We start from the raw sequence: 21,518 nt of genomic DNA, 5'->3' as shown, positions 1-21,518 counted from the left end.
CTGTCATCTCTCAGAGACCTGTGATAAATCAGAAGTACCTATCTGTACAATGAGCAGACTTGCACTCACCTATACTCAAGATATGAGTATTAATTAATTTAAACAAGAAAAAAAAAGAAGACATTTCAAAGATGAGAGCTGCTAGAACATTTGAGACTCATTCCCAGACTGTTTATTTGTTACAAAAACATCTGGATAAGGAGCAAATTCTCCATGTGAAACAGAGAAAACCTGGGAAAAGCCTATTAGCTATCTGCATCCTTTCCATGGAACACAAATGCCATAACTTACAGTCACCATCATATTTTTCTGCCTCATGCTGTAACAGTTACGGATTTCAAGGGAGGAAGTGATAAACCTGTGATAAAAAAAATTCCAGCAAACTCTCAGCATTGCCCTAACCAAAAAAGAATTTCCTCCTTAGTCATCCAAAAGCAGAGTAAGCTGGCTCCCACGTGAAGTACAGAAAGAGTAGGAAAAAAATGCTTATCAGGGAGATTATTTTTCTTCCTAGTACTTTGTTATTTAATTTTTAAGCAGGGCAAAGGTCAAACAAAACCCACCTGATGCTGGTGTGAACACAACGCTGCTCAGCACGAGATAAAACAGCACAAGGAGCACAGCTGAAGGAGTTTCTCTCTGCAAAAGGCTGAGTGGAAAACAAGGGATGGTGCCAGCAGTGAGCATCGATTCACCACCAGGATGCTGGCACCTCATGCCAGGGAGCTGAGCCGAAAGGCCTCAGAAATAAAAAGCCATTGCAGGCTGGGATTTGACCTGATGGCTTTGAAATTGCTAATGTAAAAAGGAGGCAATACAATGATTGCTTCCTGCAAAGCAGAATGGGTGAAGCTTCAGGATCTTAAAAACAATGCTGGGATAACGAGGAAGATGGGTGTGAGGTTTCTATCCTGCTAGGGAATGACCAGTCAAGTTCATTTATGTTTCATAAAAATAAAAAAAATTACAAAACAGTACTTTGTTTCTGAACTGGGTTTCACACTGCAGGACCAGGAGTCCTGGCAGATCCTGCTGGGATGCCCCTCTTTTTTGAGGGTAACCCCAGCTCCAGGTGGGGGTCCCGGACCCCACAAGCAAGTATTTCCCTTCGGGTCCATGGGGCAAGACATATACCCTCCCCTTGTATCCCAAAGCTCAACCAGTTGACTTCTCCCAACCTTTAGGGAGCCTCAGCTCACATCCTCCCAGATAACCACGTAAAATGGCAGAGATTGAAGGACTCTTCCTTGGAACTGGCCACTGCCCAAGAGCAACACCAGCGCTGCCAATCCAGCCATCACCCCTGCCATTCAGTGCCTCATGCCAGGGCACTGCAGTTAGGTTTTTGCAATAGACCATGGCTTCCACTTGGCCCCAAACGCCAACACCACATGGGTGCTGCTTCCTAGAGCAGAAGGCAGCTCATCCCTGCTGTAACTTCCACAAAACCCTTCCAGAAGCCCTCACCTGCCTCACCTCACAACATGACACCTCCGCAGCAATCTGACCTCATGGCAGGTGTTTTCTGGGTTGCAGGGCTCTTCTGCAGCCCGAAATCAGCAAGCAGGCTGCTTTGGAGATGATTTAAACTTAATTACAAACCCCTCCTGCTCACATACAGGGGGGGTTGGTGTGTTGCAAGTCCTGACACCTTTAGTGAAAGGTCCCCTCCCAGGGCCTCTCGCAGCCTCGGGATGCCAGCCAGCTTTGGAGGTTTTACATTTTAGTGGCATGAGGCAAATTTCACTACGAGTTCCTCAATATTAATCCACATCACACTGCTCAGCAGATGGGAGCCCATGAAAACAGCCTGTCGACACCTCCGCAGAGCCCTGCAATGTAGTATGAGGGATTCAGTAGCCAAGCTGACATCCTTGCCTTGCTGGTTGTAGCAATATTGCATCTGGTGGTATTTCACTGTTTCTTCCTAAGGACAATCTGGAGCAGCACCGTGAGCGTGTGGATAGGCAGCCAGTACTTACTGGGCATGCTAAATCAGCAACTGCAAATAGTCATTCACAGCAAAAGCAAAGGTCACAGTAAGGACGAGTTATACCCTGAAAGTAATCGCTGCGATGCTTTAGTCAATGGAAAGCACCAAGAAACATCTTGAAGTAATAAACAGAGGACCATTCAACACATGCTAGCACGATTATTCCAGACCTTAAAAAAAAAAAAAAAAGAGTGAAGGGGCCACAAGCACCACTTGCCCCCCAGCTTGTTCTCCTCGAAATCCACCAGCAAGGACAGGGAAGGAAAGATTGAAGCAAAATTTCAGCATCAGCAGCACCTCCACTTTCCCCAAGTGACGTCCTGGAGCAAGAAGTGAATTCAAGGATTTAAGTTGTAAGTATTTTTTATAATGACAAATGGACTTCTGGCACCCGAGATAAGAAACTTCTAACAGCACATTTACTCCCCCACACCCTTGAAAATCCAGTTTGCTGAAGTGGTAAGGTAGTCACCCACAAACTGAAAGCTGCAAATAGTTTCAGCCCCAATTCCACAGAACCGGGAGACATTTTTAGAAGCAGGAAACCATCAAGCAAGAGACAGAGTTTGTAGATTAAATCCTCTTCCTTTGCTGAGCTTCAATACACTCAGCTCACAGAGCCATAAAGAAAGTAAGACTCCACACTAAAAAATCTGCATTGTCAAATTTTTTTTATAGCTTTGAGGGTTTTTTTTTCCCCTTTAACCAACAAATACTTGCAATTCTTGTATTTGCTGCCAGCTGTGAAAGACTTCTGCAAACCTGCAATTTCAGTGTTCATCTGTGCTGGGCACTGACAAATTCCTCTCCAGTGAGAGTGCGGGGTTAGTCATGGCAGGAGCATCTCTGCAATGTGCCAGGGCTGCTTTTCACTCTCACGTAACCGCGGGTAAAGCCGACTTAGCACAGCCATAATTTTTATATTGCTGTTGCAATCTCCAAATCAACCATGTGCTTTTGAGACACACCAACTTGCACACCCATATACATTACCTTCATAATAAGATAAATTAAAGCTTTTTTTAATTATTATTATTAATTAATAACATGCTTCTGTCCATAGACACGCATGGGATGGATGCAGAGCAACACAGTGCAGTGTAAGCAGCATGCCCAGTGAAATGCACCAAGTGGGAGCTGTATCCCAGCTCTGCCAGGCTCCCTTACCTGTGCCACCTGCACACACAGCCAGGCTCAGGTGTGCATAGTCCCACAGCTCCCACAGGACAGGCAGGACTGTGTTTGCAACAGGCAATGCAGAATGGAAGATTTGGGTCACATCCACTGCAGCTTTGCTCCACGCCCAGTGCCAGCGAGGACTCATCCAGTGTGAAGTGACACTGGGGCTGCTCTAAATGACGTGTGGTGGACAGCTTTTGGCCTGTCTCCAAACAGGCATCTGCAGAAGCACCAAGGTGACTGCAGCACAGGAGCAGAGCAACAAACAGCCTGATTCATGGGGCACACTTGAGTACCACTGGTACTCCAGAATCAAAGCCTACGCCCTGTCTTGCACTGCAGATGCACAAAGAATCCAGTATACGAGCGGTGATCACGCTTACTTTGCTCTTTCAACAAAGAGGAAACCCAGGGAACTCCCTCACATCAAATTATAGAGATGCTGTTCCTGAAAGGCTGAGCAACAGGGCTGGGAGGAGACCAATAAACACATTTTCCACATACGCTCTAAGTCTTCTGCAGGTGTTGCAGGCTCTAATTAGGTCCTTTTTTTGGCTCGGAGCTCCTCGTTATGTACAAAAGATAAAGCTCATGCTGCTGCAGAACACTGCTGACAAAGAATCTTTTCACATCCTACAGTAACAAGTGGAGAACTGGTTTGCAACTTCACTATCAAACAGCTCACCGCAAAAGTAAAAAAGGAAAGGACCTCAGATATCGACCGTGTTTGCTTAAATCGTAGTTAGAAAGCTCACACTTCCAGTGATCTCTCTATCTTGGGTGCCTTAGAAGTTTTTAGGAGCTAGTTAATGAAACACCAGGAATTTCTGTGATCGGGAAATAACCAACAGAAATGGGCCAAACAACTTTCCGGACTTCCACACAGCGGGCACTGCCAACCCTTTAAAGTTAGTTCAGGCTAAGGAAGGGAAACTATCAGCACTGAATGAATGGCTGAGATCCAAGTAATGGAGGAGCCCAGCCGTGGGTTTTCAGTTGTTTCTGAAGCCAGAGCAGAAGGTGAGGAGGCTCTGAGCAAAGCCCTTGCCTGGATGGAGGAGTAGCTCCTGAGCCCAGACACCAGAGCTGGGGCTGCTCGGCGGTGGCATCCACGGCACGCCAAGCTCCAGGTACAGGTCAGAGCCTCAGCGAGAGCAGAGTGAGGCTCTGCAAGGCCTTGTGAACCTCAGCAGAGTTTAATTGGGGTTGGTAATTTGCTTCTGTGTGCTGAAGGACCTAAAACTAGGGGAGGAGAAGAAACCTAAATGCTACCATACACAACGGTATCACCCTGCATGTGTGGAATGGAACAAGAAAATATATTTCTTGGTGACTTTACCAGAGGCACAGATTTGGTGTCACTGGAGGAGTCAGCTGCAGAAAACAAACTTCCTAATTCCCTTTCTTCTCTCTCAGCTACCCGAGAAAGCTGCCTTCAAACATATGGAAGAAGCACGTCACTAGGAAAAAGAAATGCGATTATTTTCCAGCGTATTTTCTAAGCCATTTGAGACAGATTGCAACATGCCAAGTGAGTGATGGGAATTCAGCAGGTCAAGCCAAACACGGAGCATCCTGGCACGTGGGGATGCCTCTGCCCCAAACTCTGCAGGCCACCAGCTCAATGCAGAGCCCTCCACAGAGCACAAAACACAAGCAATGCACATGACCTTCCCCAGCTCACTGTTACGTTGCTGCTTTTACCTCTCTGCAGTTAAACTCTGGTCTCTATGAGAGGCACAGTAAGCACTCAACTTTCCTGCTAGGTAAGGCAAAGAACCTTTTTATTCTCAATCTCTGTCTGCCATCTCAGTCTGGCCTACAGGTCTCACCAAATTCAAGAGCTTGTCAACCAATTTTGTTTCCCCGCACACACTCTACCCCCAGCTCCATTTCCTTCCTTTAATCTGATATAAAATTGTGCTTACAAAGCATTAAGATTAAACTTCTAATGCCTCACACACACTGATGGGAACGCAGAAAAAATGTACAGTACAGCATTTTCAGCACTTTCCCTTTAGCACCTCTTCTTTGTATAGGAGAAATAAATAAACCCAGAAGCTAGATTCAAAGAGCTAACTTTTCTCCCCCATTCTCTATCTATTTAAAAAAGCATTCTTTGCATCAGCACACATGAGCAGATTCTTCCCAAAACTGCCAATGCAATTGTCAAAATTAGGATTTTGACAGCAAGCTGACACCCCCAGAGACCAACAGAATGATCCACTTCTGGTGTTTAAGGACTTTAAAAAAAGAAAAAGAAAAAAAAAAAAGCTCATCACCTTCAGAAAAACAGCTAAGTCACTGTGATTATAAAAATGTACATTTTGTAATCATCACTGCAATTACGGAGTTATCTATGTCTATATTGAATGGGAATCATTTTAATTTTGAAATTTAAGCCATCTCCTTTTTATAGGATAAATCATCCTCTAAATGATGCTATTCTTCAGCAGAAATACTGTTACATTAAGATGAGAAAAAATGGATTAAACACCCATATCATCACTTTGAAATTATGGGACGAAGCTTGATAAGCAGGTTCACACACATCTGGTGTCTGCTCCAAGTTACAAATATGCCAAGTAACTGGCTGAGTGTCCGGGGGCGGTCCAGGAGGAGGAATAACGAGCCATAATGATGAGCCAATAAAGCCACCCCTTTCCTCAGCTGTCAAAACTTTCAAACATTTTCCCCAAATCCCTCGCAGTCACACCCGGTAGCTCCTGCATGCCCTAAGTGTGCAGCACCAGGCTGGGTCCCACAAGAACCTCAAATATTCAAATATTTGAAAAAAACTTTCAAATACTGCCTGAGTCCTAACGAGGAAAAGCCATCTCAGAGCACGGTGCCAAACAGTTGGAAAGGTCTTACCTTTTAGCAGAGGCTAGTAAGGAAACAAAATGATTCACTTCCTAAACATCAGGAAACCCAAATGGCTGGTAAATGAGAGAAACCTCTACGTACCTGCTGGACATGACGACTGCTGCACCAGAACAGCTCTGCGAAAGGGAAAAAATATCCTTCTGCCTTGCGCAATAATCGCTCCGTCTTGAGAAACCGTATTCCAGTAAGGGTGGCGAGTAACTACTCTGCTATAATCCTCAGGACAGACATGCTTCCTTCCCAAATTCGGTGACCAAGAAAAAAACAAAGGGCAAGAAGACGGTAGGAATTTCCCAATGCTTTTGTCTGCAGCTGATGTTCTTCAGAGGGTTTTGTGGGTCCATAAATCCCATGATCCTAAAAATCCTTGGAAGCTATGGAAAGGACTGTGCTGCTGGGCTCCTTCAGATGTTATTCCAGAGTGGTGGAAAGCACGGGGCTGGGACCTTTGGAGAGAGGAAAGGGAACAGCCATTATACAACAGCAGCCACAGGGACGCAGAAAGCACAGGCTCTTCCTATGGTGGACCACCTGCCTTCCTAATTTCCAAGAGAAATGTCCACCCACAGCTGGTAGCATCACACCGTTAAGAGTCTGGGCCAAGGTGGAGGGAATATCCCAATGTTAGGATCAGCTGTATCCTAACCCTGACATCTCAGATCTCAAATAAAATAACCTAATTTGTACTTCCTACCAGCTACAGCACACCGCCTGCCTCCATGTCCAAATAAAATACAAACCTCTCAGCAAAGTGGCTCAAAATACCAAGGAATCAGTCATAAAGATTCTAGTCATTTGACTGTATAAAACCATCGGAATTCTTTTATTTTATTTTCCTTTTAAAATCTGATATTACTAATTGTGCTGGGAATAAAGTTGCTGGGATTTTTGTTTGTTATTGTAAGATAGAAAACTGTCACACAAACACAGCCAGAATTGCCAGGCCCGGAAATAATGCCTAGCCAGCAGTGAAAGGAAACTCAAATAACTCTCTGCCCAACATTGCTTTCTAGTTCATTTGTAATAAAAACAGCAGAGAGCAGCTCAGAGCCAAAAGATTTTTTTTTTGCTTTGTTTTAGCTCTAGCAGCACAGGAAAGGTGATATCATTGTGTAACGTAACCAAGCAAATGAGTAATGAAAGTGCAAGCAAATAGATTAAATAGCACAGGGTTAAATAAAAGGTGTGATAATAATTTGTTTTGCTAATTGTGTCAATAAAGTCCTATCTCTCCTCAAGCAGCTGAAACGTCACCAGATGTAAAAAATAAGAAATAATGAAGTGAATAATTAAATGAACAAAAGACATAATTTTTCCCCTCTTTAAAGTGTTGAAGAAACTCATGCTTATTTTAAATAAAATTCCACTCACTTTGATCATATTTTCATCACCTTGAGTATGACACCTGCCTTTAATCAATACTTTGTCTTACCAGGGAATACAAAAAAAATTGCCTTCTCTGCAGGAAAGATGCAGTCTTAACAGAACCTAGGCTAACCTGAGTCACAACTGCCACCAATGGGACTGATAACGCCGTAACCCGCTGAAATCCGGTGTCTTCCCAACATATTTAGGTTGTGAACTACAAGACTTAACACACTTTGCCCACTTCTCCCAGGAGTTGAGCCTAACGGTTCTCACTGTCAAATGAACAAAACCATTGTTTTCCCATTTTCTTCTACTCTCTCCTTCCTGCAAAGCCAGCTGGGTGGCAGAAGGACCCGAGGCTATGGAGGACCAACAGGCAGGCGGACGCGTGCTCTGTGCTTTTACAAAAACGTCCATCCCTTTCTAGTTAGGCTGTGAGGGTTGGGACAACTGATAAACCAACAACACTGATGATTAATGCTCATTTTAAGCATCTGCCTTCATGAGATGGCAGATAGGACTAGAGGGAATGGCCTCAAGTTGCGCCAGGGGAGGTTCAGGTTGGAAACGAGGAGACATTTCTTCTCAGAAAGAGCAGTCAGGCACTGGGACGGGTTGCCCAGGGAGATGGTGGAGTCCCTGTCCCTGGGGGTGTTCAAGGAAAGGTTAGACTTGGTACTTAGGGACACGGTTTAGTGGGTGAAATTGGTGGTAGGGGGATGGTTGGAGCAGATATCTTGGAGGTCTCTTCCAACCTTAATACTTTATGATTCTGTGATGTGCTCACCACCTTCCACTCCAGGCTGTGAGGACAATATATGAGGCTGTCCCAGGTTGGAATGTGGATGGAGGTCAAACACTCTTGTGCCCAGAGAAAAACCTGGGAAGACTATTTTCCAGTTCATTCCAAATTGCCCTTAAAATCCACCAGGTCATTATAGCTATCAGCACTCTGCCTGCTCTGAAGACCCTACCTCCACCTCCAGCTCTGTCCCTTCCAGGCTTTCAGCAGCCTTTTGCTGCTCTCCTTGAGCCTTGCAGTTTGCTTCCAAGCATTGCCTAACACCAGCAGGTCTCGCCCTAAATAACTGACTGAAGGTCATGCAGCTGGCTGGTAGCAAAGCCCAGCAGTACGTCTACATATTGCAAGTCACGGTCCAGCACTTGAGAAACACATTCATCCTTCTCATCCCCTGATGAAGAATAACTCTACTTTTTGCAGACAAGGGCACAGTTCAATCACCCACACGGAGGAACAGGACGCGCTGAACATGTGTTCAGCTCCAAACAAGTAAGGTTTCGGCTGCAAAAACAGACAGCAGTGCTCGGAGCCCACAGCTCCTTCTCAAGGACAGCAAGGAGGAGTCACGAGTTGAAGGAAAACAGCAGCAAGCAAAGAACTACGGAGAGTGCCCAAGGAGAGCCCCAGATGATTAATAGCCCAATGAAAAACAAGTTAGAAAGACTCATTGATAATTAAGAAATGCAGGGGAAAAGAGAAAGGAATAAGGAGTTCCACTTGTTAAATATTTACCACTAGAGTCCCAAGTGCAATGGCTCGTTTTGAAAAACAAAGGGTGTTTTTTGTTTTAAGGAAAGGGCTGTTTTCCACTTCAGCATGCTCATTACAAACCAACCACATGAGTTAAGTGCAGTGAGGGACCTGTTAAGCCTCACTATCTGATGTAGTAGTAATTGCAGTGGTAACTTTATTATGGACATAAAAACAAGCAGGGGTATTTGTCTCCACTGCTCCCATCCACCAGGCAACTCGGTCAACACACGCCGAGCTCACCCCTCCAAAACACAGCATCAGCATCCTCAAATGGTTTCACTACATTCCTGTGCAGAAACACATGTCCACCTGCAGAGTCTCCTCAAAGTCAACATTAACCAGCAGAAGAAAGGGGGGAAAAAAAGGAAAACAAAACTTCTCTATTTTTCTAGATATTCTCCATCCCGTTTTAAGCAAATGGTTGCAGGTACAAATGCTGGAAGTCAGCAATGCTTGTGGTGTGACTGAGTTTAGCAAGAGCTGTCACCACTGGACACAGTTCTGTCCCCCTTCTCTCCTTCCTTTGCCCCTGCCCTTGCTGAGGTCAGCTCATGCACTCATCAGATCCTTCAAGGAGCAGATACAATTCACCACCATTCATAGCCCAGACACCAAAGGGGAATGGTTTCCTCCCAGTTTGGTAAGCTGAAGGAGACTCAACACCAGCGCTGATAGAAAGAAGAGGGCAGGATTAAGTTTAGGCTGTCCCTTGCAACAGCATGCAGCTGGTGAATCAGTTCAGGTCATCTCTGAAACGTCTCCTCGTTTGTTACCACCCTGCTCTCAAACTCAGAATCCAAAAAGAGCTGCAGACTGAACCTGGCAGAGGATTCAGTTGCAGTATCAGGGGTTTCCAGGTCAACAGGGCTTGTGTTTTTCATCAGTGAGGAAGCATGCAGTCTGAGCTTGTTTACTTCATGGAGTCATGGAAGGACAGCAGTAACAGTGTGCTTGTCTACCCATCATATTTATGTCCTTATAACAGGGCAACTAACACAACCCTTAAACCAAAACACTTCAAATATTCTGTTGTGCTTCTCCCTACTACCACCAAAATCATAAAGGCTCCTTTTCCCACCTCACTTAGTAATGTCAAGTTCTTGGAGTAACCTGACTCATTTTGATGGCTTCACAAGGTGGTCTCTAGAGAGAGGCTTTTGCTCCTTGATCACAAAATGTGGCCATGGCTGGGCTGTGATTCACGAGGGGAGGGCACTTTGCTGATGCTCCAGCAGCCTGCTCCCAGGTGAAGGCACACCCAACTACCAGTGCCAGGCAGGAGGAGATGGCTTCACTTTGCTCATTAGCCCCAAAAGTCAGTAATTTTGCCTCTGTGCATCACACCAACATACCCTCACATGGACTGCAAAAGCCACTGTTTGTATTACATAGAATCATATAATCATTAAGGTTGGAAAAGATCTTCAAGATCATCCGATCCAACCATCATCCTACTGCCAATGTCACCCGCTAGTGTCATAGGAAAACAAGGTAAAGGCCACAACTGTTTATCATGTCCCACCCTACATTTTTTCATTCAAACTGTCTTTTTAAGTCAATTCATTCAAATTCATTCAAAATTGACTTTTTAAGTCAATTCCTTTCTATGAACACCAACCAAAAGAGGCTGGAAGGTGAAAGACAAGCACATTGTGGATCCTCCAGCAAGACTGGAATCTCCATCCTACACTCTTCACAATGACAAATCATTTGATATTAAAAAAAAAAAAAAAAAACAAACAAACAAACAAACAAAAAACAAAAAACAAACAAACAAAAAAAAAAAAAAAAAAAAAAAAAACAACAGCAAAACACTTCCAAGAACTACTGATTCTTTTAATAGTTCCACATAGAAGTGCACTTTTTAAAACATACACTTAAATGTTCAATTTTAGGTATTATTACACAAATCCTTCCCTTTCACATCCATTCAGGACTCTTCACCCCTACTCAGTACGGATCTGCCAACCAACCTGAACCAACACCCCAGAACAGACCGAGGGACACTGGTTTTAGAGCCCAAGTTTTCCACACACACAATGCATGTCAGGATTATACAATTTTAAAAATATTCCAAATGAGTACTACGAACAGGGACACTATTTAAAAAACACTGCTGAGCAGCAGTGTTCTTCTAAGCCTGAAGGGGATTTAACACAAAAAGCACAATTTTATGCAAATGCCCCACAATCTAACATTCTAAGTATCTAATGTCATCTTGATCATTTTTAGGGTGAGATTTAATAAGCTTCTGCTCCATCTGCACCAGCTGACATAGCTGAATCAAGAGAAAAATGTTAGTGTTCCCTAATGGGGACTGGAAGGAGATATTCCCCTAATAAAAGGAAGACCATTGCATAGAAAAGACCAAAGGAAGGAATTGTAAGGGAAATATTAATTAGCCTTGTTTTGCAATATTCAAGACAAGAATGTTTCCTCAACCTAGTAGATCACAGCAGCAAGAAAAATCATTTTATTGCATGTTATGAAAATCACCTCTAATAAGGAAAATAGCATTCCACACCTCCTCCTCTCTGCAAAAGGTGCCCTGCAATGCATTAGAGTGTCATTCTCAAGAGATACTGAACTGCTTGACCCAGAAAAAAAGATAAAAGACTATTGAAAAATACAAAATCTATCAAAAATGACCATTTCGGGCTAAGTTCCATCTGAGATGCAATCAGGCTCCCTGTGTAGCAGGAACAGACACCCAACTGCTCAGTGATGCACCAAAAGCATGGCCAATGAACAAACTCATTAAAAACCTTTTTTTTTTTCCGCTTTGTTTCAGAACATCTGTGCCAGAGCTCAGCACAAACCACCCCTCTCCTGCACTTACAGCTGTAGCTGGGTGTGGATGATGAGAGGGGAGCTGCAATACACTTGCCCTCCCTCCAGCTGCCCACTCCCTTTACACAGAAGCAAGGACATTTCAGTTCCCAAATGCTGCTGGCGTGGGATATGTGTAAGGGGAAAATCAGTCTTGTACACCTGATGCACAAGGATACAAAGCAAGGGACAGCAATTTGTGTCTCCTGCTCTCTCAGGACTGTGGATTCTGGCTTTAAAGCTCTTTTATAGAAATGCTGATCCCCAGGCTGAGCTTGCAGAGATAAGCTGTGCCTCTTCAAGTGGAAGAGGAAATGGATATTTTTTTGCTTGTTTGCTTTCTGCTTTAAATAGTCTCTGATCGAAATCAATAATCTCTACCTATCAACTACTAAAATAAAAGATCCGTGCATCGACATGAATGGCAACTGGGAGGAGGAAGGGCCTTCCTCTGCCAGCTTGGTTGAGCAAAGCACAGCAGCTCCAGGGGAACATCTCCCAGCACTCCCCTACATACTACTGGCCACACTGTAAGAGCAATTGCAGACTTTACAGCTTTTTCTTCAGCAGATGAGCGGAGGAACCCGAGGTCCAGGTCCTGCAGGAGAAGTGGAGCACAGCCACACCAGTCCCACCTACATCTCATCTTCTGTGTTTTATGGGGGCCTCGAGAGCTACAGGAGGGCACGGCACCTGTTGCAGGTTGTGCAGTGCTATGGACCGAAGGCAGTGGAAAAGGACGTGTGAGGGCGTCGCACTGCTTGCTGTCAGTACTTCGCACAACTCAAGCCATCACACTGTTTTAGAAGCGAGCAAATGCTTTTCTTAACACCTTTCTGAAAATCTACAATGGAAAGCAATGCCTGCTGCAGCTGAGCAAGGACAAGGAATGCAATACTTTGTAGGATGCCAGTCCTTTTCCTTCATTCTTCATGTCTACTTTTTGTTCTGCTCTTCACACTCATTTTGGTCCTACACACACATCTTAGGACAACCATATCTGATGGTTGTGTCTGTATCTCAATCCTGCTCAAACTAGTGACTGACATAGCCGGACATCTCACAAACCTGCACCAGTCTGAAGTGCAATGAAGTGTCTGTAGGTTCATCCTACTGAGAACACCATAGAGAGACCCTTCACAGGGAGGCTGCCGTACACAGTTCAACAAGTAAAACATGCAACAGTGGCAAAAGCACTTCTACGTCAGCACCACTGGGGCTTATGCTTCTGCTTTCTTTGGCCCACTCTTCCTTTTGGGACATTTTTCCAAACTTAGTGGGGCAAAAGCAGTGTTTTCCTCAATGCAAACCACACCTCCAGAAGCCAGTACAGCTCTATGAGCAACATCCTTTTGACAGGAAGACCCTGGGCTGACGGAGGTGCCAGAAGCCACAAATATTGTTGCTGATTTGGCTTACGGAGGGGGACTTCAGCTGTGTCTTACAGGAGGGGTCTCCCATGGCTTACACCGCAATAAAAAAGTTATGTGATGGGTGTAAAATGACTGAAGTAACCTCACAACTGAGCCAGGAGATGCTCGACAGCCCATACAGATCACTGCTACCTGACCATCAACATACAGGGATCATACAGCAGTGCTTCTCCTCCCCACTAAAAGGAATTGGAAGGGCTCATGTTTGTAAAGATGTTACAGTGTTACCAGCACTTCTTTCTACCATTCAATGTATCCAGAAAGAGAAGAATGTCCACTTAGAACAGTTCAAGCTACCAAAACACATTATCTACCTACATATCTGAAGCAACAACCCCATTGGGACGAGGCTGCCTGGGGCAATAGCCTGAGCTAAGTGTCACATCACCCCTTACAGAGAAGAAAGGGGCTTGGAATTCATTATTCTGAAAAGGCCTGGGTGACTCTCCAACTCTGAGCATGTTACAAGCCAGTGGGAGGCAATCACTAGCCGTGACAAAGACCCAAATCAGAGATCAGGCACGATAAAGAGTTCAGCTGCACAGAAAAGCCCTTTTACGTGAACACGGCTAGAGAACAGCCCTCCCGAACAGCTGACTTCTCCGCTTGCAAAAGAAACAAAAGGCACTTCTGTATCTCGCGCAGATGCAATTACTTTGGAGTTTCACTTATGCCCAGCGGAGTGTGCAACAGCTATAATAAAGGCGCAAGGACTGGACGGTGATCACGGTCCCCGTCCGACGGAGAAAAGAAGCTACAGATAACCCTGAGCGGGAGCCTAATTAACACACAGGCTCAGCCTTTTTGGCTTTTTAATTCCGTAATTCTTTTAATTCCTTACGACAGAATAGACATTTGGTATTTACCCGTCCGCTGGCACTCGCCCAGGTTTCCATCCCTGCCCCTCTGTTCACACCCAGGCGGGCACCACTTCACCTCCCGCGCTGCCGGCGGGCTCCAACAAGAGCCTCTTTCTTTCCTCGGGTCCCTTACACAGAGGCACGTGGCAATAAGGAAACCATCAGCTCTCCTGCCAGCCTGTGTCTAGCCCCAAAGGCCTGAAAAGAGCTCTCACAGGTACGAGAGGGAGTTGCTGCTCCATCTCCAGGGCCACTGGGCTGCATCTCACACAGCCTGGTGTGGGGGTTCTCCACTGGGCACTGCTGCAGGTACAAAAATAATCCTTCTGATCACTCTGTTTTGGTTCTTTATGTTAGACCTATTCTTTAAGCATTCAGGATTTGCTTTGTTACCATAAACGCTCAAAGCATGCTTTATAGTTGAACAAATGCTGAAATTCTCATGTGACTGCATCTCTTCAGGAGTGAAGGAGTTGCGCTAAAATTATAAAAGTGGCTAACAGTGAGATTAATTAGATCCCATTAAAAAAAAAAAAAAACAGCAGACATCAGCTCCTTAATTTAACCAAAAGTAAAACCAACCAACACGAGGCATTTCCTTCACAGTTAACGTTGGCTTTCATCAACCCCCCACAACTGCAACCTCCTGAAAAGCCTCCATTAACTTGGGTTTGCAATTCACATCGTCAAATCCTCCACTGACGCTGCTTAAACAGCACACATGCAACCCCAGAAGTTACAGATGTGCCCACTCCTGCAGCCACAATGGCAGTGCTGAGGGCACGGGTACAGCCCACAGGCACACGTGGGACCAAGACTAAGCAGAAAACCCCAGTGTTGGCCAAGTCTGGTCGCTGCAGAAGCCACATCAGACTGTCACGTCTTCAGGTCCAGCAAATTGATTTGTTGGTCCACAAAAGCAAGAAGGGGAGATTTCCTACCAAGCTGTTCCTTTTCACCACTCTCCAGGCACTACATCTGGCGATTCATGGCCCCTTCTCCAAACCAATTCAGCTCACCAACCCGCAGGGAAACCAAACACTGCTCTTTGCTGAGAGTGTTTTAGTGGGTCTGTGAGTAAAGCAAAGAGAAGCAATGGGTTGAGAGCCAAGAAGGAAAAAGACATTTTTACATCACTGTAAATCACCCCTTCTACAGCCGATGGATTTCAAGCATAGTATTTGGCTCCTTTTAAAGCTTAAATCTCAGCAGCTGCCTCCTTCTCCAAGACCTGGATGGGAGCTGAGCGATAATTGCTTTCTCTGAGCACTGTCACGCTTGGCTTGAGGTCTGCACTGCAGCCTGGGCACGCACCCGCACCCCCACGGAGCCCAGGAGAAGCCCCACATGCTGCGGGCTGGCACACGGCGCAGCTAAGGCAGCCGAGGTGAAGACTTCAAAACATCTCTGGGAACGGCAGTCCAGAGACATTTTGGCAGATCAGGCTCCATTTTCCTGTTACTTTTTTTAAACTCCCATTTATTAAGGGCACATGTTCAATATTCCGTAAATAATAACAGAAAGTGTTTTCAGTCAAACCAAAGCCCATGGAATAATTTGACTCATTTCAGCAACTGCTGGCAAAGCCGAATAAATGCCTACCCGCTGTTATGGGCAGCTCTAACGTGCAGCATGGTGAAGTCAATGGGCACTAGCTCAGGACCCTCTTGAGGTGAAAGAAAATATTATTATTAGGAAATATTTCATAACTGTAGGATTAAGCTTCGTCCAAACATAGATGTGGCATTGGTGTAACTAAATCCAGCATGGAAACGTTTTATTTATTGCATCAGTACAGTTGCATTATGAAGTTCCAGCCCAGAGCCCATTCTTCTGCCAAGGAGAGTCCCTCTTCTGCTTGGAGGAAGATATGCAAAGATTCCTGTCGAGCACTGGTCTCCGTCTCTACCTGCCCCTTCCCATGAATTTGTGAAAAGAGATTTTGCTGATTGTCTCATACCCACAAAGCCCCCCTTCCCCTGCTAAAATCACTCCCTATCAAGGTTTTAATACTCCTGACCAAAGCCACGTCCACTCAACCTGTTCCCACCACTCTGCTTTCCTCCTGCTTCACATCTGCCCTTGGTCAAGTTTATTGCAGCCACACCAAGGGGAGGAAAAAACAAACACACAAAACCCAAGATGCCTGCAAGCGCGTCTGACTTCTGTGCAACGCTCTCTGAGTTTGCTGAATACACAGCCTACCACTGGCAGGGAGCTCCAGGGAACCGTCTGATTGCTCCTTGCCCCCCAAGCTGCCTCCCCTTGCTCCTGCACCATGCTCCAGCTGTGCTAGAGGGATGCATGGCCTGCCCTGGGGTTAAGATGCCTGAATGCACTCACCAAACCAACCATATTTCTTGCAATTCAGAGATTTTTTATTTTTTTATTTTCTACATTTTAAGACTGGTTATGTACTGTGCATCTTCTCACCCATTTATCCACCACTAGTATTTTTATATCACCGTGTTACGCAGTCCAGACTCTTGCATGCTTAACGCTCAAGTTTTCTGAAGAGCTTGCATGCTGCTTCTGAAAGGAATTCCACCTGCTGTTGTTCAGACTAGAATGGCCAGAAAAATAAATAAAACCTGGTAGGCTTACTTTACTACTACATTAGCATCTAAAGGCATCAGAGGAATTCCCAGCTGCATACCTTTTGTTCCATGTGAATGCAGCTAGATCCTGTATTCGCCTAGAAGGACTGGCCCATGAATCTCAGCGTATTTTATGAGTCCAAAAGGTCCCTTTTCTTTTACAGATGGCGGTGCCCTGCCAGGTGCAAGGTTCGCTCTGAACATGCCTCACGTGAAGCATTGCTGCCTACCTGCGCCTTGCGTGGCCCGGTCACTGGAAGCACTGCCCCTGCAGCCTTGCCAAGAGAGTGATTCAGGTGAGTGCTCCTTGATTTGCTCCCGCCAAAAAGGAATCAGTAGGGTCATAAAAAGCTGTTTAATGGTAATGTGAGCTCACTGGACCAGGGGGAAAATGTCTGGAGCCTCTACAACTCGTGTGGCATTGACCATCCACCATTTCCACAGCTCCCCTGCCTCAGCCTCAGCCAAAACGTGCATATGGGCTTCTAGCCTCAGGGTGGAGAAAGGCACACCAGCTTGTCTGCCCAAACACCTATGTGTCAAATCCCAGCTGTGTCCCACCTACTGTGCAAGGACATTAACATCAAAAGCAGGTCCGTCTGTCACCCCTGCTGAAAGACTAGCCAAGGGGTGGCTGTGAAAAGCTGCTGCCTGGGCCCCCGACTGCTCTCCCTCCTCCCCAAGACCTGTGTAAGAAGGTAAATATGACGTTTAAGAAAGGCTGAATTCCTGTTGCCTGCCCTTGCCAGGGGTGAGAGTCCTGTTTTAGGTTTCTCTACTAATTTCAGTGGAATCAGCACTTCCCTCTCATGGTCACAACCTGCTTTAGGGGTATAGCAAGAGAACAGAAGATCTGTTTTCATGTAGATGGCCATCGTTTATCCCATGAATGGAGAGAGATTATTGCAGGTAGATATAATCTTGACTGAAGCTGCAGCAGCTCCAATCCCTAGGTGCGATCCAGCCTGGACTATTTGAAATTTCTTCCTTCTAAAATGCCACTCGCTCCAGAAACTTTTTTGCCAACCTCCTTCCTCCTCTGAACGCCCTCGTCTCAGGGACTATGCAGGAGCAAACGTTTGTGGTCTTTCTAGACAAGTTTCCCTGTTTACATAAGATAGCCAACGTAAAACTGATAAAGGGAGATATTTTTCCACACGGTACCTAATCAAACCGTGGAATATATTTGGTGAGAGGAGGTCCCAAGGTTAAAGAAAGAGAAAAGAAAGGAGGGGGCATTTTCATGTAGATCAGGAGTATCATAATTAAGTGGCATTGTAACAATGGAATTTCATCTTTCAGGGCTTACAAGCAGTGAAAAATAAAAATAAAAGTGAATAGAGCAGAGTAAACTTATTCAGCCTCTTTTGAAGGAGATGGCACCTCCTACCCTCCAGCCGATGGGGCTCATTCGGCAGTCAAGATACCAACTCACGTTTGCCACACAACAAACCTCACGCTCCCACACACTCAGACACCACCTTGTGCTTCTCCAGTCCCCCAAAATCTGTCCTGTGACCCCAGAGCAGCCCAAGCCCACCAGGAGGAGGGGAGCAGCCCGGGAGCTGCGGCGTGATGCCGCGAGGTTATAAAAAGCTGAGGACGCAGCCAGGAGCACGGCAAAGCTGTGCTCGTATCACCTTTCACCTACATCCACAGAGCTGCTTTCCCAATCAAACATTACCTTGGAAAAACAAGCCCATCACGGCTGCTTGCCCTGGCAAGTCCCAGGACCTGCCTCGCTATGTCCTTGTAGGACCCAGCAAGCTGAACGATGTCAGGGGGGAAAACCCTATAGCCAAAGCCATCCCCCAGAGCAGGGGGGGCAAAACGGGTTGGCGGGGGGACTCTGGAGAGAGGGAGGTCATGGGGAAACAGCACGGCAAGGGCAGCACCAGGGATGCGTGTTGGAAAGCCCCAGCTCTCAGGCAAAGCATGAGGGACTCAGGACCGGGGAGCTGGGAGACTGGACTTCATCAACCTGCGGAGGAAAAACATATCGGAAACACATCAACCGCAGGGGAAGCTGCCAGGAGCTACCATCAGGAGGATGTTTAGGTCATGACCTGATGTTGAGTCCGTCAAAGTGCTCTCCCTGCCTCCCCTCTTGGACAAGGCTGTTCATGCAAACCACAGGACCACAGAAAGGTTTGGGCTGGAAGGAACGCTACAGATCATCCAAATCCACCTCCCCCCACCATGGGCAGGAACAGTTTTTTGGTCTGGTGATGTGTATGTAGTGGCTGTTAGTAGTGACCGACCACTTCTCCTCCACTTCTCCCCCAGGTCCCAAGCTCTAGGTCCCACTGCAGCACCCTGGGCATCGCCTGCACCACCAGTGATTCCTGCCATGCAGACACGTCCTTCTCTTTCTGGACAGGATGATGTGCTCACTTGAGCTCTGCCATCCAGCAGGATGGAACTCTGATGCATCAGAAATGGCGGAGGCAGCCTGAGAGATGGCAGAAAACCCAATAAATTACCTTAGGTGTTATTTGCTAAGTTTTTGGTCTGCCTATCTGGGTTTAGACTGACAGTATGGGATTATTTTATTTTTTTGCCATCTTTTAAAAGTGCTTCAATGTCCCTTTGAAGTCCTCCACACACTGTCACTACATACACATCACCACCCCCCCAAAAAAAAAAAATCATACAAAATGCACCACAGCTCTTTTTTTTTTTCTTCTTCTTCTTTTTTTTTTTTTCCCCGATGGGTAAATTGATGTATCAAAGGAGATATGTCAGACAGACAACGTAGGGCTGCAATCACAAGACTGGCAGAACAGTCGGGACTCCTTGGGAACATACTTTCAAGAACACAGTGTAAAGATCCTCATAGATTATTAGCATTTTTTCCTACCTCAAAAGCAGCACAGATGAACAAAGCCAATGAAAATGACCTGGAAACCCATACTGAGAGTTAAAGTGCTGTGGCCTTGATTTTGATCTTGAAATAACCTGGCCCGAGCTCAAAAATCATTTTTAATGTTTATTTTTAGAATGCATTACCTTCAAACGTTCAAACTTGTCCTTTAAATAGCTTGACACATTTGATACCTTTTCCGTTTTTTTCCATGAGGCTGAAAACACGATCCGTGAAGTCACATTTATCAAGAGACGTGTCCATCATCAATATCTCAGTGAGAACTTTTCCAAGGAAAGATTTGTTCGTTTTACAGCAGATGCAGGCTTTCCCAACACCTACCACCAGGAAATGCATCATGTCAATATCCCAATATGCCAAAGCCATCCTGCTCTTTCCACAGCTACACTAAAGTTTTGGCCTTGAGTTGACAAAGCGTAACTTAGCTTGTAACTCTTATTCTCAATGACGTGGACAAAAGTCAATTTCAAGCTAGAATTCGCTCTCTCAGAACTACTCTTTCACAGAGCTGCCAACCTGAGTCCATTTGGCTACTCAAGCTGGACACAAATAACTTGCTGCAAACAAGAAATAAGTATTTACAGCTACTCTGAGCCCATTTTTATTTTATCTGTGGAGGTCTGACTGCTCTCCAGCAGATCCGGGAACATGCACAGCCTCTACATGTTCCATATGCTACTCCTGTACCAGCACTCCCACCACTCAGCACCAAGCAAAAAGGGAAATTTCTGGTTTTCTTTTAAGCAAAACCATCACATTGATAGAGATCTGCATGAGTGCAGCAGAGTCAATGTGACAGCATCCTATCTTCCTTTCTTTTTAGTGTTCATGACGGTGTAAAGCCACTGAAGGGCAGCACGTGGGACTGGGAAAGGACGGCAGGAGTCCATTCTCCTCTGACCCTAATGAAGTGGAACGGAGAGGCATAAATAGCCTCGCTTGTGGGGCACTGGGGGATTAGAGACCTTGTGATCCTCAACTGCCTTAACATCACCACTTCCTGCTGCCCTCTGCCTCATTATGCCCCCCACAGCAATGGACCTCCGGAAACCCATGAAATTGCCTTCTAAACCCAAGCCCTCAAGTATCCCCATGGACATGCACAACCTGGAAGCCTGCAGTTTATTGTCCGTCATTTTAAATGGCTCAGTTGCATCAATGGAGTCCTATTCATTAGGATGCCCCGAGGCACGCTAGGCACTAATACGTAAGCATCACAGCTCTGCGTATCTAAAGGAACCAGGAATAACTCCGCAGAATTTGAACCCTGCATGTGATGCATGTGACGAGCCCGGCAGTGAAATGGATGGTTTTTAAACATAGTAACACAGGAATCACCAGACAGGATCAAAACCAACCACCACTCTTGCTCAGCATCCGGCCTCCAACCTCAGATGTTCTGGCACGCAGACCTGCACCCAGCTCCCCCATCATCCACCAGGCATACACGGAGGACCTGCAGTTTAAATCGGCAGTTTGAACTCATTCATCAGCTGCAACCTGTAGCAGTTCCCCTTCTGCCACCAATGGCAAGCCCAGTGGCCTCCAGGAAGCAGAACAGACAGCTGACAGAGATGACAACACGGCTGCATTGCCCTGAGACCACCTGCCACAGCCCTTATAGGTCCATGTAACCACACGGTCACTGATGGAAACCAACTTTTTTTTTTTTTTTGCAGATATGCATATACTATCTCGCAGGTAGTTTTCCTATTGTGTTGCTGCCCCAACAGACCTACTTGGACTTTCATACCAGGGTACAATTTCATGTCTCACAGTAGAGGAGGGTGCTGGTTCCCTACCACAGGTGAATCCCAGTGATATAGCTTAGGCGTCTACTACCCACCACTCTCCCATTCATTCCTCTTCCTAGAAAAGAGCAGAGTACTGCCTGTAACCCATTTCAAGTGACTTCAATACACCAAGTTGCAAGG

General features: G+C 45.8%; 1 protein-coding gene across 11 annotated transcripts in view; it reads right to left on the bottom strand.

Moving 5' to 3' along the window:
* LOC311432873 (uncharacterized protein) overlaps positions 1–21,518 on the bottom strand; it is an 89,197-nt gene that overhangs the window by 38,798 nt on the left and 28,881 nt on the right. For all 11 annotated transcript variants that reach the window (XR_014690387.1, XR_014690388.1, XR_014690389.1 and 8 more), the window contains one exon: positions 6,140–6,504. Coding sequence is in view for 1 of the 11 variants with exons in the window: in XM_084511444.1 (XP_084367570.1) it covers positions 6,140–6,150 (11 nt within the window). In the remaining 10 variants the exon portion in view is untranslated. The remainder of the gene's footprint in view (positions 1–6,139; positions 6,505–21,518) is intronic.

This window comes from Aythya ferina (genome assembly GCF_964211825.1).
Source record: "Aythya ferina genome assembly, chromosome: 2".
In the NCBI taxonomy this organism is placed as follows: Eukaryota; Metazoa; Chordata; class Aves; order Anseriformes; family Anatidae; genus Aythya; species Aythya ferina.
Note: the sequence above shows the minus strand (reverse complement) of the source record. Positions and strands in the feature narration are given on the sequence as shown.